This window comes from Schistocerca americana, chromosome X (genome assembly GCF_021461395.2).
Source record: "Schistocerca americana isolate TAMUIC-IGC-003095 chromosome X, iqSchAmer2.1, whole genome shotgun sequence".
Taxonomy (NCBI): domain Eukaryota; kingdom Metazoa; phylum Arthropoda; class Insecta; order Orthoptera; family Acrididae; genus Schistocerca; species Schistocerca americana.
The window spans coordinates 151,847,769-151,866,208 of record NC_060130.1 but is presented as its reverse complement, the minus strand read 5'-3'; the positions used below and the strand labels follow the sequence as shown (position 1 = coordinate 151,866,208).

Sequence of the window (18,440 nt, the reverse complement as noted above, 5' to 3'; positions counted from 1 at the left end):
GATGTGTGTGATGTCCTTAGGTTAGTTAGGTATAAGTAGTTCTGAGTTCTAGGGGACTGATGACCTAAGATGTTAAGTCCCATAGTGCTCAGAACCATTTGAACCATTTTTTTGAAGCTCCTAGAACCGCTCGGCCACCCAGGCCGGCGGTCCAAAGAAGAGCCACCCGTTTCGTTACAGGTTCATTTAATAAGCTCGAAAGTGCACGGAGCCGATTAGCCAACTCCAGTCGCAGACTCTGCAAGAGATGCGTTCTGCGTCACGACGTAGTTTACTGTCAAAATTCCGGGAGTTCCGTTCATGGAAGAGTCAAGCAATATATCGTATTCTTATGTATGTCTCGCGAAATACCATAAACGCAAAATCAAAGAGATTCGAGCTCCGAAGGAGGGTTAGCAGCAATCCTTCTTCTCGCGAATCATTCGCGACTGAAACAGGAAAGAGGGAAGCGACAATGGTACACGAAGCACCCTCCGCCAAACACCATAAGGTGGCTTGCGGAGTATTGCTGCAGATATAGGTGCAGGGCGTTGCTTTTGGAACTGCTTTGTTCTAGCCCTAGAATTCAGTAGTAGTGACTGAGGAAGGACACTAATGGGGCCTTTCCGAAGCATCCTTAGCCAATTTACTTTTAATAGGTGATACGTCAGGCCAGATTAGAAGCTGCTGTGCTGTCCGTTTAATAATGTATTAATTATGCTCTGTATAAAGCACAAATAACCTGTAACAAATGTAATATAAGAGTAATACAATATACATCTGGCACAAAAATTTATCAAATTAGTATTAAAGATGTATTTTGTACGTTACCTCGAATATGACAGGCTCGATGATTTGCCGAGTCCTGACACCCGAGATAGCTAGGTGGTAGGATCTCTAATACAAGTCTACTTACTTTCCTATTTTCTTTTATTTCTTCTTCTGAAATGCAAGATTCTCGCTATTTTAGTTGGTTCAAATGGCTCTGAGCACTAGAGTTTCCGATTCACATCGTGTGAAAATACCGTCCGAAATTTTTGAAGACACAGAGGCGGGCGGAAGTCTTCTGGCAGATGGCGATAATACTTTCTGCCTACTTGAGGTGTTCATCCAAAGTGACACCGAAGTTCTTCGCTGTTGCCTGATACAGTATTGGAATACTTTTGAACAGAAGAGGAGGCAATTGTTCGTGGACCTCTGAACTCACGAATTTCTGATAGGATGCAAGATAACTTATCACATTCTTGCATTTATTACGAAACGGATCCGTAAACTGCGAATATGTTTTCAGGAAAACTGTAGGGTATATTTTATTAGCGGCACATGACAATTTGGGCCAGATCAAGACTCGAACCCAGACTTGCCGCTTATCGCGAGTGGCCGTCTTAACCATTTCGGCTATCCGTGCACGTCTCCCGGACCGACCCAAACTTCCATTTGTCATGTTGTCCATATCCCCTATGCTCGCACTTCGTAATTCCTCACGGGGAGAGAAAAAATTTTATTATCCCCATTTTATCCCGTAGAGGCATGCATATCTACAATCTGCACAATATCTGTAACATACAGACACTGTATAAACACCGACATTGTGTGATTCATTGGTACATATGCCTCGACGGGCTAAAAGAACGATAATGAAAATTTGTCTCTCCCTGTGTGGAATTACGATGTGCGAGCATAGGGGATACGGACAACATGACATATGGAAGTTTGGGGCGGCCCGGGAGACGCGCACGGATAACCGAAATGGTTTTCTCTCGATCCACCGCTCACTGTGGCACCTATTTCTCCATTATTGTACCACGTCGCCAATTGTTTCATAGAACCAGCTACGCTCGGGCCGATCTTCCAGTCACCCGTCCTCCCCGTACAAAAGCTTATTATCGTTTGTTCATGCTGTCCAACCCTTGCGACGCCATGGTGCTACAGCACACTGACATTAACTGGCGAACGGTCTGGGGGTGTGTGCATGCACCCTTTTTACCGTCGTCTGTGTCTGCACTCTGGTATGTTTTAGTCTATGGCAAATTCCCGACTAATAGTCGACTTCATCGCATAGGACTGGCCACCTCCCCACTCTGCCCTGCCTGTCAGCTCGAAGACACCGACGAGCACCGTCTTACGCGCCCCCTCAAACGAAACGTATGGCTCCTCATCCAACGAATCGTGGCCCGCCAACGACGGTAACCCCAGATTTCTTGTTGTTGCCCCAGACATTTCACCACCCTCTTGCTAAGCACCATACACTCATCTGGTTTCGAGGACAGGCTTCAGAATACCTCTTTCAGAGTGGTCCGCATACAGTCCTTGACTTCTGGTACAAAGTTGTGACAGTGCATAGCACCCTCAACCGAAAACTATCTTACCCACCCTCAGAAAAAAAGGAAGGAAGAAGACAGAATATGTTATATTTTACAATGAAATGAACACCCTTAGCTGCTTACAGGCGTTGACATACGTCAACGGGGACAGATGAAAATGTGTGCCCCGACCAGGACTCGAACCCGGGATCTCCTGCTTATATTGCAGACGCTCTATCCATTTTTTTTAATCTCATTTTGTTCAGTTTTGTTCGTTGCCTCTGCTCGGGGCGGACGTCGTAATTAAGTTCGTTGTGGATCGATTAACTCAGTTATTTTTATTACAGAGGGCAGCTAACCTTCTGACCGAACACGCTGAGCTACCGTGCCGGCAAATCCATCTGAGCCACCGAGGACACAGAGGATAGCGCGACTGCAGGGATTTATCTCTGGCACGCCTCCCACGAAACCCACATTCTCAACGTATTGTCCCGCACTACATTCGTAGTGCCCCCGCCCATTATACTCATTACTCGCGGCGCGTTGCCGATTCCCGTAAGAGTTTGGGCACTGTTTGTGCATTCGCACAGAAGAAGATGGTCAAGTGGCCGGTGAGCCTTAACTATATATACTAAGAACAGATACTATCTTAGTATATATATGTTATATTTTGTAGTATTTAATGTTTTTCTAATATTTTTTGTTTAACTAACAATCATTTCTATGTTTTTAAATGGTACCTTTAAGAACTGTTGCATTGTGTATATATATGTACTGTTAGTTTGTACAATAAAGATTATTGAAAATAAAGGAAGAAGACAGAATGCACCAAAAAAATAAATAAAAAAAGGAAGACGACAAAATTTTACAAAAAGTGGCAAGTGAACGAGACTCCCGTCCAGGCGACCCTTGTTCGAGACCCGTCTATGCTACTTTTGTTTCTTTTCGTTTTCAAATGCCTGTTTTAATTTATAATTCATCATGAAAATTCCGCAAGGAATTGAGCAAAAAGAATTACAGGCCTCTATAAATCAAAATCACAAATTGAATGTCACATTTTGTTTCAATCTTTTGCGTTTTTTTTATTTTAACAGGAAAAAAAATGGTTAAGACGGCCGCTCGCGTTAGGCGGGAAGTCCGGATTCGAGTCCTAGTACGGCACAAATTTTCATGTGCCACTAATAAAACATACAACTGACGTGAAAAACGTATTCGTAATTTGCGAATCCTTTTGGTAATACTTACTACAGCTGTGAATCGTGAAACAGTGTCTGTTCCTTTCGGCATGCGTGCGTATCTGAAGGACATTATAATGTAACATGCAGACACTGTATGAACACAGACAAATCTTTCTTGGCATTTAGTTTATGTCCCAGGTTTTGCGCCAATGTTACCACTGAAGACAAATCATCATTCATCTAGACGACCACGGTATTATATCTTCAGGTCCACGACTCAAGTAAAGCTGAAAGTAGCCGGCATAAAAATGATACCACAGAAGCACAGAACCGACGAAATATCATCGACATACAAGAAAAACAAAATTGAGAGTAGGATTGACCAATGTGGCACTCCTGAGAGAACGTGCCACCTACTGATATACGGTAGGTGGTTGACTTGTTTGTATACAGACACAAGAATGTTTTCAAGGAGCTACAGCTTTGCCGTCTGTGGCTTTCGAGATATACTAATTGTTGGTAACATCCCGCTATTTCTAATAGACTGGCTCGTCAAATATCTGCGACAGGTATCACAAAGTATCAACTGTCATTAGCCTGGCACGACGTTCATGTCCCAGCATCATTTTCAAACCGTGGTCAAATTAATCTTCGCAATATGCTTAATGTTCGGTTGAAAATCCACGCTGGCCTAGGGTACTAGATAAACAACGACGTTGGCCTGCCAACGAATGGGGTGGGCTTTTCATGAATTGTATCACTGGTCCCCGCTTTAGTCATGGGACTCTAAGTAGCCTTAAGGATCTAGTATCCTCGTAGAAATCTCACAATCCATGTGGAATCTCACAAGACATAACGAAATCCCGTGGTACAAACATGACGATGTCCCGCTATTGCACAAAGATAATTACAACCCATCTTAAGAGAATATTTGGAGGCAGTTAGATGTTTCGGTACACGCAAAATTACCTGCATGCTCACCAGACTTAACGCTTCAGAACTTTTATCAATGGAGAAAATTAAATGAAGGAGACTATTTGGAAACAAAGTCTCTCGAAGATACGAAATATAGTAAAACACAGCTCTGTGCCGCGATAAGTCCAGATGATAGTCAACGTGCGGTATGTCTCTCCGGAATCGCTTTATACCATGGGTCAATACTCAAGTTCACATTTTGAGAACTTGATATGACAGTAATAATAATAATAAACACAGGAATAGTATCTGAGTTATGCGATGGCTTACATTTCGTGCAGTGGACATATCTTCTTCCCCTGGCAGTGGGACAGTGGTTGTTACGCTCTTATCTTGTACTACTTGTTCAATTTCCACACAGGTTACGTCACTGAAGTCCTCTTTGAAGGATCTTTCCTTCGGTACAAAAATATATAGTTTCATTAAAGAACATTGTTGGTACCCTACCTCGTTAACGATGAGAAAAATGAATCACGTACGTCAGAAAACGCTCCACATTGCCCTCTATAATCTAGCACACGGCTGTATATAGTCGTTCTCGATACACTCTGAGTTTCCTGTCATAGCAGCCTCTCCCTCTATATAGGACTCTATTATGGAGTAAAAATCAATGCCGTGGAAGCCTTGCCGTTATTTCTATGCGTTAATTTTGTTCGACATTAAAACTATGCGATAAGCTTTTTGATTCCCTTAGAATATTCACAGGAACTTACTTTCAGATGTGAAATACCTATACAACTTGTTACAGTACTTATTTACCTTGAGTCCGAGGAATCTGTTTTCGACGATGTCTATTCTGCCAACACCGTAGAGACCACCGAGCTTGTTCAGCAGTTTGAATAATTTCAGTGGATTGGTTTCCTCTTCTCCTGTTGTTATGTTCTTCACCCCGACTGGAGTACCTGTTAAATGAGGACCAGAGAAATTTGTATAAATTGTTTATCAGACTAAAGTAATGCAGTGCCCCAGATGGCAATTCGAAAAGTCCCAGCAACAGCAGAGGTTTGAATCAGAGCATCCTCGGGATCCTTCTAAAACAAATTTTAAGAAATAGTTATTTTTAGACCCTTTAAATTAAATGTAAATTCTTTGCTCAACACTGGAAACAAAAGAACTAGAGATCCTTTTAGAAAAAAATGAAATTCAAATTGCAGCAGTTTGAGAAATCAGATTCTCGTAAAAAATCTCTAATGGCAAAACCATCAATCACAAATACGAAGGGGATGCCATTACAGGGCACACATTTCAGTCGGCCTCAGAAAGACTATCTGTCTTATCAATTAAATGAAGAAACAATAATATTTTAGAAGAAATTGCCAGTATGCTTATGAAGTACTGCAGAATAAATAAATAAATCAACTTAACACCGAACGGGGTGGCGCAGTGGTTAGACACTGGACTCGCATTCGGGAGGACGACGGTTCAATCCCGCGTCCGGCCATCCTGATTTAGGTTTTCCGTGCTTTCCCTAAATCGCTCCAGGTCAATGCCGGGATGGTTCCTTTCAAAGGGCACGGCCGACTTCCTTCCCCGTCCTTCCCTAATCCGATGAGACCGATGACCTCGCTGTCTGGTCTCCTTCCCCAAGACAACCAACCAACCAACTTAACAGACATTAAAAACACACCGAAAGTTTTAAAAACAGAAAATGGCCAACAAAAGACAGACAAGAAATTTAATCATCATCGGGAGATAATCCAAGAAAATGGTTTAGAAAAACCGCTATCGCGGAATGGATACAGAAAATGAGAAGGCCATATGGTAGAACTAAAGACTATTATACTAAAAAAAATGCGTGCCTAATATTGAAAAAAAAGTATTACAATAAAGCAGTGAAGCCAGAATATCTACATTCAAGTGAAAGGTTAGCATTACACTTTAATACCGATAAATTAGAAATACTAGAGAAGGGAATCATTAGGAAAATATTACGTCCACGAAAAACTATGGGAAGTTGGAAATGACGAGTAATGATGAAACTTATCGAAACATAGTTAACATATCAAAAGTAATGAGGAAAAGAAAAGTGGTGTTTTGTGGACCTTTATATCGAATGCAAGACAGTAGTTTAAAGAAAAAGGTCTTCAAATATTTGTGGAATAAAAAGTCAAGAACAAGTTGGATCCACGAAGCGAAAAACGATTTACAAAAAAATAACATAAAAGCTGATGAAACAACTGACAGAGAAGTGTTTAGGGAAAAATATTGAATATGGAAGGATTCCAAGGTGAAAGAGTGAAAACATTTGAGGTGATGTGGTCAGAAAAGAAAAAAAAAGAAATTGAAACTGGGGAGTGGTCCGTCTCAAAATAAATCGAATTACGGTAAAAAGTTTATCCATTGTAAAAAGTGTTTTAAAACGATCGGAAGGACGAAAATGGGTAGGTATGCCATATGAAATCGTAAGGAAGATTATCCAAGTCACGACATGATAAGGCAGTTTCAGAATTCGAGAATAAAGTAAATTAACAAGATGCTGCGTGCTTTACATATTACGTACTGATTTATAATTAAATAAAAAAAGTTATTTGTTTAATTCCCCACGATTTCGTCACAGAGGAACAGAGCACAGCCAGTTATTAAGAGACCTTGTATCTACTTGGTCTCCGAATAATCTGACGTCAGAGATATAGGACTAATTTTGCACGTGTATCACCCATTGTTTCATCATGGTGTCGGTGTTATGCCTTTCCTTTGACTTTTATGGAACACATCGTAGTTCGACTGACACACGTTAGATAGATGACACCTAGAGGTGGGGACAGTTTGTCACATATGTAGTATAGAAACTTACGGTAAACCTGTCGGATCATGAGGGCTTAATTACTTTCCGGTAGAGAAATCAAATGTATGTATCTCCCTTCTTGAGGCCGTTAACCCTATGTGCTCTACTCGCAGACTATTATTAACGCCAGCTGGACTAACAAGCTAAACTATATAATCCATCCCAAATACAAGAGACGAGGTGTGATTAATCGCATGATTGAGCAAGTCAAAACGGAAGCGATCCAAAAAATTGCCGTCCATTATCTTTATTATCAAACTGTAGTAGAAACTAAAAACATGTGCTGAGCTCAGATGTAGTAAGATATTTGGAACAGAAAGATCTCCTCCAGGCCAACCATCACTATTTCGAAAACTTCGGTCATATGAAACCAACCACGAGCTTTTCTTTAGTGTCATTCTGAAAGCCATGGGCCAAGGGAGCCAGGTAAATGCAGTATTTCTTGACTTCTGCAAAGCAATTCACTCAGTACGATACGACACATAAGCTTATTACCAAAAATGCGGTCGGTTGAGGTATTAAGCTAAATTTGTAAATACACTCCTGGAAATGGAAAAAAGAACACACTGACACCGGTGTGTCAGACCCACCATACTTGCTCCGGACACTGCGAGAGGGCTGTACAAGCAATGATCACACGCACGGCACAGCGGACACACCAGGAACCGCGGTGTTGGCCGTCGAATGGCGCTAGCTGCGCAGCATTTGTGCACCGCCGCCGTCAGTGTCAGCCAGTTTGCCGTGGCATACGGAGCTCCATCGCAGTCTTTAACACTGGTAGCATGCCGCGACAGCGTGGACGTGAACCGTATGTGCAGTTGACGGACTTTGAGCGAGGGCGTATAGTGGGCATGCGGGAGGCCGGGTGGACGTACCGCCGAATTGCTCAACACGTGGGGCGTGAGGTCTCCACAGTACATCGATGTTGTCGCCAGTGGTCGGCGGAAGGTGCACGTGCCCGTCGACCTGGGACCGGACCGCAGCGACGCACGGATGCACGCCAAGACCGTAGGATCCTACGCAGTGCCGTAGGGGACCGCACCGCCACTTCCCAGCAAATTAGGGACACTGTTGCTCCTGGGGTATCGGCGAGGACCATTCGCAACCGTCTCCATGAAGCTGGACTACGGTCCCGCACACCGTTAGGCCGTCTTCCGCTCACGCCCCAACATCGTGCAGCCCGCCTCCAGTGGTGTCGCGACAGGCGTGAATGGAGGGACGAATGGAGACGTGTCGTCTTCAGCGATGAGAGTCGCTTCTGCCTTGGTGCCAATGATGGTCGTATGCGTGTTTGGCGCCGTGCAGGTGAGCGCCACAATCAGGACTGCATACGACCGAGGCACACAGGGCCAACACCCGGCATCATGGTGTGGGGAGCGATCTCCTACACTGGCCGTACACCACTGGTGATCGTCGAGGGGACACTGAATAGTGCACGGTACATCCAAACCGTCATCGAACCCATCGTTCTACCATTCCTAGACCGGCAAGGGAACTTGCTGTTCCAACAGGACAATGCACGTCCGCATGTATCCCGTGCCACCCAACGTGTTCTAGAAGGTGTAAGTCAACTACCCTGGCCAGCAAGATCTCCGGATCTGTCCCCCATTGAGCATGTTTGGGACTGGATGAAGCGTCGTCTCACGCGGTCTGCACGTCCAGCACGAACGCTGGTCCAACTGAGGCGCCAGGTGGAAATGGCATGGCAAGCTGTTCCACAGGACTACATCCGGCATCTCTACGATCGTCTCCATGGGAGAATAGCAGCCTGCATTGCTGCGAAAGGTGGATATACACTGTACTAGTGCCGACATTGTGCATGCTCTGTTGCCTGTGTCTATGTGCCTGTGGTTCTGTCAGTGTGATCATGTGATGTATCTGACCCCAGGAATGAGTCAATAAAGTTTCCCCTTCCTGGGACAATGAATTCACGGTGTTCTTATTTCAATTTCCAGGAGTGTACATTAGGACATCTCGGTAGAGAGGACGCAGCATGTTTTCTTGGACGGAGAATCGCCGTCAGATGTAGAACTATAGAACTAACTTTGGGGGGGGGGGGGGGGGGAGGGGGCAGTGTGTTAGAACCCTTGCTGTAAATTATGTACACTGACGGAATAAAATCGCGGCAACAAAATGTAATTAACGTAGAGTAATGAAATTTTGGGAATGCTTTTGTTTAGGTAACAAATTTAAGTGATTAACTTTGCAAGGGTTAACTTAAGCGTAGGTAAGTCATTACAAATGTGAAATGCTGGTACATTAATAACAGGTGTAACAGCCAGACTATAGAATGCAAGCATGCAAACGTGCAAGCATTGTGCTGAACAGGTGCCGGATGTCAGATTGTGGGATGGAGTCGGTCAATGCAAGGACGGTTAATGCAGTTTTTAGATGACGTCCGACGATGTCTGATATGTGCTGGATTGGAGACAGAGCTGATGATCGAGCAGGCCAAGGCAACATGTCGACACTCCGGAGAGCACGACAGGTTGCAACAACGGTCTGTGGAAGAGCATTGTTCTGTTAGAAAACAACCCCTTTCGTGCTGTTAATGCATGGCAGCACAACAAGTCGAATCGCCAGATAGGACTAAAAATTTGCAGTCAGGATGTGTGAGATAACCACGAGAGTGTTCCTGCTGTTATACTAAATCACACCCCAGACTATAATTCAAGGTGTAGCTCCAGGGTGTCTGGCAAGCTGATACTTTGGTTGCAGGAATCAACTGGCCTCTTTCTAAACAACTCAGGGCCATCACTGGCACCGAGGGAGAACCAGCTTTCATCGGAAAACACAACACAGCTCCAGCCTGCCCTTCAATGAGCCCTCGCTTGATACGACTGAAGTCACAAATCTCGGTGGTTTGGGGTCAGTGGAATGCACACTACAGGGCGTCTGACTCGGAGTTGTCCTGAAGTAACCGATTTGTAACAGTTGGTTGTGTCACTGTGGTGCCAGCTCCTGCTAAAATTGTGCTGCAGGCGAAGTGCGATGCACCAAAGCCACACGCTGAACACTATCGCCTTCCTTCTCGGTACTGCCACGTGGCTGTCCCAAGCCCGGTCTTCTTGCGATCTTGCACTACTGGCCATTAAAATTGCTACACCACGAAGATGACGTGCTACAGCCACGAAATTTAACCGACAGCAAGAAGATGCTGTGATATGCAAATGATTAGCTTCTCAGAGCATTCACACAAGGTTGGCGCCGGTGGCGACACCTACAACGTGCTAACATGAGGAAAGTTTCCAACCGATTTCTCATACACAAACAGCAGTTGACCGGCGTTGCCTTGTGAAATGTTGTTGTGATGCCTCGTGTAAGGAGGAAAAATGCGTACCATCACGTTTCCGACTTTGATAAAGGTCGGATTGTAGCCTATCGCGATTGCGGTTTAACGTATCGCGACAGTGCTGCTCGCGTTGGTCGAGATCCAATGACTGTTAGCAGAATATGGAATCGGTGGGTTCAGGAGGGTAATACGGAACGCCGTGCTGGATCCCAACGGCCTCGTATCACTAGCAGTCGAAATGACAGGCATCTTATCCGGATGGCTGTATCGGATCGTGCAGCCACGTCTCGATTCCTGAGTCAACAGATGGGGACGTTTGCAAAACAACAACCATCTGCACGAAAGTTCGACGACTTTTGCAGCAGCATGGACTATCAGCTCGGAGACCATGGCTGCGGTTACCCTTGACGCAGCATGACAGACAGGAGCGCCTGCGATGGTGTACTCAACGACGAACCTGGGTGCACGAATGGCAAAACGTCATTTTTTCGGATGAATCCAGGTTCTGTTTACAGCATCATGATGGTCGCATCCGTGTTTGGCGACATCGCGGTGAACGCACATTGGAAGCGTGTATTCGTCATCGCCATACTGGCGTATCACCTGGTGAGATGGTATGGGGTGCCATTGGTTACACGTCTCGGTCACCTCTTGTTCGCATTGACGGTACTTTGAACATTGGACGTTACATTTCAGATGTGTTACGACCCGTGGCTCTACCCTTCATTCGATCCCTGCGAAACCCTACATTTCAGCAGGGTAATGCACGACCACATGTAGCAGGTCCTGTACGGGCCTTTCTGGATACAGAAAATGTTGGACTACTGCCCTGGCCAGCACGTTCTCCAGATGTCTCACAAATTGAAAACGTCTGGTCAATGGTGACCGAGCAACTGGCTCGTCATAATACGCCAGTCACTGCTCTTGATGAACTGTGGTATCGTGTTGAAGCTGCATGGGCCGCTGTACACGTCATCCAAGCTCTGTTTGACTCAATGCCCAGGCGTATCAAGGCCGTTATAACGGCCAGAGGTGGTTGTTCTGGGTACTGATTTCTCAGGATCTATGCACCCAAATTGCGTGAAAATGTAATCACATGTCAGTTCTAGTATAATATTTTTGTCCAATCAATACCCATTAATGATCTGCATTTCTTCTTGGAGTAGCAATTTTAATGGCCAGTAATGTATATTCTCGTGACCACCGCTGCCAGCAACCACGTTCAGTGGCTACATTCCAGCCAAGTCTTCCTGCGCTATCGCAGAAGGAACACCCAGCTTCTCGTAGCCCTATTACACGACCTTGTTCAAACTCAGTGAGGTGTCGATAAAGGCGTCTTTGTCGCCTTAAAGGCATTCTTGACTAACATTTAGCTCACCACGTCCAACCTCAGAGGTAACTAACCCGCACGCCCTGTACAACGTCTATTTATATCAAACCTGATTTGCATCCTCATAGTGATGCTACTAGCGCCACTCTTATGCGACTGGCATGAATTTGAATAGACATCACCTTTCAGAGGTAGAAACACGCCTACCAACTTTCATTTTTTTTTTTTTTTGCCTTCACTGTAGGCTAATGACCTTGCATACAATATTAATAGTAACCTCAGACTTCTCGCAGATGACGCAGTTACCTACAATGAATTACTGTCTGAATAAAGCTGCAGAGATATTCAACCATATCTTGATAAGATTTCAAAGTGGTGTAAAGATTAGAAATTTACTTTTAATGTTAAGAAGTGTAAAACTGCTCACTTTACAAACGAAACGGTTAGTATCCTATGACTACGGTCGTAATAAGTCACAGTTGGAATCGTCAACCGATACAAATAAATGTAACAATTTTTAAGGATATAAAATGTAATGATCACATAGGTTTAGCAGTAGGTAAAGCAGATGGCTGACATCGGTTTATTAGTAGTATCCTGAGAAATTGCAATCAGTCTGCGAAGGAGATTGTTTAGCACACGCTCATGCGACCCATCCTAGAATATTGCTCAAGCGTGTGGTATACATACCAAGTAAGACTAACACGGGACACTGAACGTGTATAAAGAAGGGCAGCGCGAATGGTCACAAATTTGTTTGATCTTCGGGAGGGCGTGACAGAAATCCAAAAATAAAAAGAAACTGAACTAGCAGAGTCTTGAAGACTGGTACCAACTATACTGTGGATGCCTCCTTAAAAAGTCTGAAGAACCAGCATTAAGTGAGGAATCTGTGAAAACACACGACCTCTACGTGCCTCTGCCGTAGAGTCCGCGAAGGCTAATTACGGTTTGGACAGCGACATTTAAATAGTCATTCTTCCCGCATTCTAAACGCTAATGGAGGGGAAAAAATCATTACGTATCGTACAGTGGGAAGCACCCTCTGCCATCCACTTCACAGTAATTTGCAGAGTATAGATGTTGAGGAGATGTATGTGTACAAAGTGTCGGTAGATGCAAACTATTCTGATCCAGCAATGCTTCATAATCGTTACGTAGGAATGTGAGGGTGGCATAAACGTTGGTGCATTCATTTGTCTTCTGCACTGAGCAACCTAATCAGAAACGGTCCCCTGTTAACTCTGCGGTAGGGATGACTCGACTGTTTCGCATGCACCGAAACCTGCATCAATAACAGGGCAGATAGGAAAAAACCTGTGGTATCTGTAGTGCGTGTACTCTCGTTCGCTTACGCCATATTTATTGCGGATAAAAGTAGCAACCCGTCAGCTGTTTCATCGTAGTCGAAACGGTTCCTTCCTTTGAAGATCGGTATTAAAGCAGGCTGAAGAGTGGTCTCATGGGTGTGGAAGATAGCTGCCCTTGAGGTGACTGCGCCCCTCGGAGATGGCCGTTGACCCGCTACAGGAAATAAATAGCCTCCCGCAGGCGGGATAGGCAGTTCGTATCTTATTTACGAAGCCTCTGTACGCTCTCAAATACAACTGCTACGTTGCCTTCCGAAGATGGATTCTGAATTGAAACTGTATTTCGTATGGTGCTGTTTAAGGCGATTTTGGCTTTCTTCATCGGAACTGACCAAGCGAGGTGGTGCAGTGGTTAGCACACTGGACTCGCATTCGGGAGGGCACCATACTGTTTTAGGTTTGCCGTAATTTCCCTAAATCGCTTCGGGCAAATGCCAGGATGATTCCTTTGAAAGGGCTCGACCCACTTCCTCCCCCACCCTTCCCTAACCCGAAGAGACCGATGACCTCGCTGTTTGGTCCGCTCCCCCAAACCAATCATCGGAACTGTTTCTGAGCTCACGTTGCTTGCAGTCGTAACGTTCGCCCTCCACTGTGTTCCCGGTCACATAATTGGAATCCATCTTGGTTTCAACATGCTACATTGTTGGCCGCAGTGACCAGTCTAGTTTGTATCCACCTAAAAAAACTGCCTGTGCATAGGTTTAATGTCTTCCGTATCCTTGGGTTCTCTGCTGCCAAGTTATGAATATCAAATTAAGGGCACTAAATTTCTACTGAAGAGTAACTATACTAAATAAAACTCCCTAAAACAAAAGAAGTAGATCATAGAAACTAACTGAAGAACACTAGATCGACAAAAGTAGATAGCGGCTCCTTGACTCGATCACAACTCACTAACGAGAGCGCTTCTTATGAAGGTAATCACAAGGAGAACAAACGCAAAGGGGACCTGCCAAAGCAAGATCTGCCACTTCCCCCACCTTCAAAACAGCTGTGCCAATGATCCTTGTCTCTCCCACCCTGTTTGCCATTACAGTGTCAGTTTCGAAAAAGAATTTTAGAAAACCTAAAGGAAGAGTTCATTTTGACCTTCGCCGTGACATGTGGCCAATTTTTAAATTCTCGTGGTTGTGTGGTTACCTAGGAGAAGGCCACACATTCATCGATTTGCCCGATTACTGCGATTCTAACTTCCAAATTACTGAACAAAATGAAGACGGGATATGGTTGACGAAATAATACGTCCTTCACGCAATGTTAATGCTGTTTAGTAAATAAAAATATTTGCTTACACTTGTTTAACTGCTATGAGCGCAACGACAGACCCATTCGTCTATATTAATACAGCATGTAATCTGCAATGAAAAACCTCATGAAATGTTACCGATGTCCACAAGGTTACTTTAAACATAAAAACAGAACAACACATTCAGCAAGCAAATAGTAACGCACAGCTCAGAACATGCCAATTACAATAATGGCAAGCTTTAAGAAATCAGGCCTATGCCTCTACTTTACCAGAATACATAATTTAGGAGTTATATTGTAAATAAAAATTCAATGCAGACATACTTGTGTTGCATATGGCATGCTGTATTAATATAGACTTCCGGTTAATTTGTGTTGGCAACCACAGGAGACACATAATACAAAACAGATGAAGTACATATCTAATCTAAACAACACCAAAATATCATTTCAACATATTCTTATCCTATATAAAATATATATGAATATATCTCAGAAACATTTAAAGAATAAAAGCCACTGAAGATGTCACAACTGTGGTGAAATATTTTTGGGGGATAAGCAAAACAAAAATTGTGTTCTTGGAAGAAGGCAGACCCTCTTTAATTCATTGTGAACCCTAAATTACTAAACCCTCGTAAAATTTACCATTGCACTTGGTGTCTCTTCGCAGCTCCCGCCAATAAGGACACATGCTCTCGAGTGCCTTTATTGCAAACACTACTGTTAACAATGGCTGAATTATTTATTGCCTGACTCCAACGGTTTGATGACACTGGTCCGCTTGTCGTAAATATTACGACTGTTTAGTAATAGTCTCCTTGTTTCCTAATAGTCTACATATTTGTTTTATCACTTAGAATTTTGTCTAATTGTGGCTACTTGGGTGAAATACAAGCAATTACAGTTAGAAGAGTGGTAGTTTGTATCAGATTTGTCATCGTCAGTGTTAATCTCGTCATTTGCTCCTAAAATCAGCACAATATGGATTGTGCCGAGTTTGATTTTTACACTAACATGCTGAATGATCTTCAAGCATTTCACCTGAGCAGAAGCAGCAGAACCTACAACAACTTCAAGGGAGAAACGCATGATCATTTTGTCCTACTAGCAAACGACGACATTTTGCAACCACTGCTCAAGGGCCATTTGTGCACAACACCGAGCTGTGTCTTGCTTACTCCATAGATTGTAATAACATTGACTAAAGCAGAAGACTTTCTACACATTTTGTGTGTAAAGTACCCTTGGAGTTATACCAATGATTTGTAACTAGTGCATAACATGAATTAAGACTTCTTTTGGACAGTAAAATTGTCGTTATAGGGTATAAATTAGCTCATTTTGTACTTATCTTGTATGTAACATACCATCGGAGATTAATAGTTGTAATTAGCTATCGCATAACCTATAAATTATCACTTCCTTTGAATAAAACTTGTAGTAGTAAAATGTACGATGGTTTAGTAGCAATATAACATTTTCTTCCTTTACTGCGTTCTGTAATATTCGAACTTACGTGCACATCAGGTCTCCCTCAAGAGTGTGTTTGTTCGATTTTGTAAACATGCCCGGGAATGTGGACCGACGAACTGCAAGATTCCTTTCTACGTCACTGCCCAATTCGATCGCAATTCAGTATTTATTTATACATCCAAAAAACTTTCCAGATCGTGGGATACATAATTCCTTCGTAAATATTGCGTATGATTGTGTGCACAAACAGACATGTACATGTATGCACGTGCACACACACACACACACACTCACTCACTCACTCACTCACTCTCTCTCTCTCTCTCTCTCTCTCTCTCTGCCGGCCGGTGTGGCCGAGCGGTTCTAGGCGCTACAGTCTGGAACCGCGCGACCGCTACGGCCGCAGGTTCGAATCCTGGCCTCGGGCATGGATGTGTGTGATGTCCTTAGGTTAGTTAGGTTAAGTGGTTCTAAGTTCTAGGGGACTGATGACCTCAGCAGTTAAGTCCCATAGTGCTCAGAGCCATTAAAACCATTTCTCTCTCTCTCTCTCTCTCTCTCTCTCTCTCTCTCACTCTCTCTCTCTCTCTCTCTCTCTCTCTCTCTCTCTCTCTCTCTCTCACACACACACACACACACACACACACACACACACAAAGCAAAGAAAATTCAGTAGTAATACTGCAATAAATAAACGAATTTTATCTGCAACATAGCTTACTTAATTGGTGTAGGATATTTTGCACTTCTTCGGATAAAGTCTTGTATTTCACATGTTTCAAAAATTCTGCTAATGAATAGATGCAGTAATCTAGCAACGATGACATCGGCATTTCACTAAAAACTGACAATGATGATATATTATTTTTCTTATATGGAAGACTACAGTAAATTTCTATCGCACTGTTTGTAATGGATATTTTAAAGCCGGCCGAAGTGGCCGTGCGGTTAAAGGCGCTGCAGTCGCAGGTTCGAATCCTGCCTCGGGCATGGATGTTTGTGATGTCCTTAGGTTAGTTAGGTTTAACTAGTTCTAAGTTCTAGGGGACTAATGACCTCAGCAGTTGAGTCCCATAGTGCTCAGAGCCATTTGAACCATTTTGATATTTTAAAAGATGGTGCTCTTACCGACTGAACATGGTACTTTGTGCCATATATCATGTTCAAGGATAATGAAGTTTTTACTTACGTAAACTACAGAAAGAACAACATGGGCTATTATATGGTCAAGGAAGGAAGTGCACTGGGTGTTGTGTGATGTCCTTAGGTTAGTTAGGTTTAAGTAGTTCTAAGTTCTAGGGGACTGATGACCATAGATGTTAAGTCCCATAGTGCTCAGAGCCATTTGAACCATTTTTGAAGGAAGTGCATGTTTTAATAGAGCTAACGTAGCGATTTTACGCGCGTCCATTTTCGTAAACAAACTGTATGATTCGCGAGCCACATACAGGCGACAACTCCCGCTGGAGAGCGCTGTGGTCGCAAATCACGATGAGAAGCACGTTTGGTGTGTAGCAGCAGCTCGTTTCTGAGCGTGTAGCAACGGCGATCTAAACCATGTCTGACGTGCTTAACGATGAGAAATGCGTCCCGTGTAAGGAAGGCTTAAAGCAGGACCGTACCGACGGGGTGGTACGGGCGCAAACGGAGGGGGGAGGGGGACAAAACCTGACCGACGAAAAAACCAACCAAGAGAGACGGTTTAAGAATTAAGGGAAAGAGATACGTCCGTGTTACTATCTTGTGCCCACGGTAGAAAGCCTTTCTCCAGGTCGCAGCTGTAAACGCACGATGTTATCACAGTGTCATTTCTATAGCGTCTTTTCATCCAGTTAGCATAATAAAGAAATGAATACTACCAAAAGTACCTCTATCGGTATCACACTGCTGCCGCATACACTGTTCGCTTAGATGAAGATCGTGTTTCTCTCTGCTACTTCACAACAGAATTGTACATCTCAAAAGTCGGCGAGCGGGTGCCGAAGCAACTACGCTATTTCACCGAGCGATTTCTATTTTTGCCGATTTATGCCAACAGAGTACTGGAGCGAGGCGCGACGATGGAGGAAGCAAGCGAAAAAAGGTGGAGCGGACACAGTTTTTCCGTTTTACTTTCAGTTTGCTTACCACGTTTTAACAATTTGTAATTCATTTACTAAAGTTAGTTGTGTCCAATACTTTCGGTTGTTATAGATCACCTAAGAAAATTTTTTTCAATAATGCTTCATTTTTATTAGAACTGTGGTGTCACCGCCAGACACCACACTTGCTAGGTGGTAGCCTTCAAATCGGCCGCGGTCCGTTAGTATACGTCGGACCAGCGTGTCGCCACTATCAGTGATTGCAGGCCGAGCGCCGCCACACGGCAGGTCTAGTCTAGAGACACTCCCTAGCACTCGCCACAGTTGTACAGCCGACTTTGCTAGCGATGTTTCACTGTCTACATACGCTCTCATTTGCAGAGACGACAGTTTAGCATAGCCTTCAGCTACGTCATTTGC

The 18,440-nt window shown here is 43.8% G+C and overlaps 1 protein-coding gene across 1 annotated transcript in view; it reads right to left on the bottom strand.

The window, feature by feature from the left end:
• LOC124554941 (argininosuccinate synthase) overlaps positions 1–18,440 on the bottom strand; it is a 154,419-nt gene that overhangs the window by 14,929 nt on the left and 121,050 nt on the right. Inside the window, exon 7 of the mRNA XM_047128641.1 lies at positions 5,195–5,337. Within this exon, the coding sequence (XP_046984597.1) occupies positions 5,195–5,337 (143 nt within the window). The remainder of the gene's footprint in view (positions 1–5,194; positions 5,338–18,440) is intronic.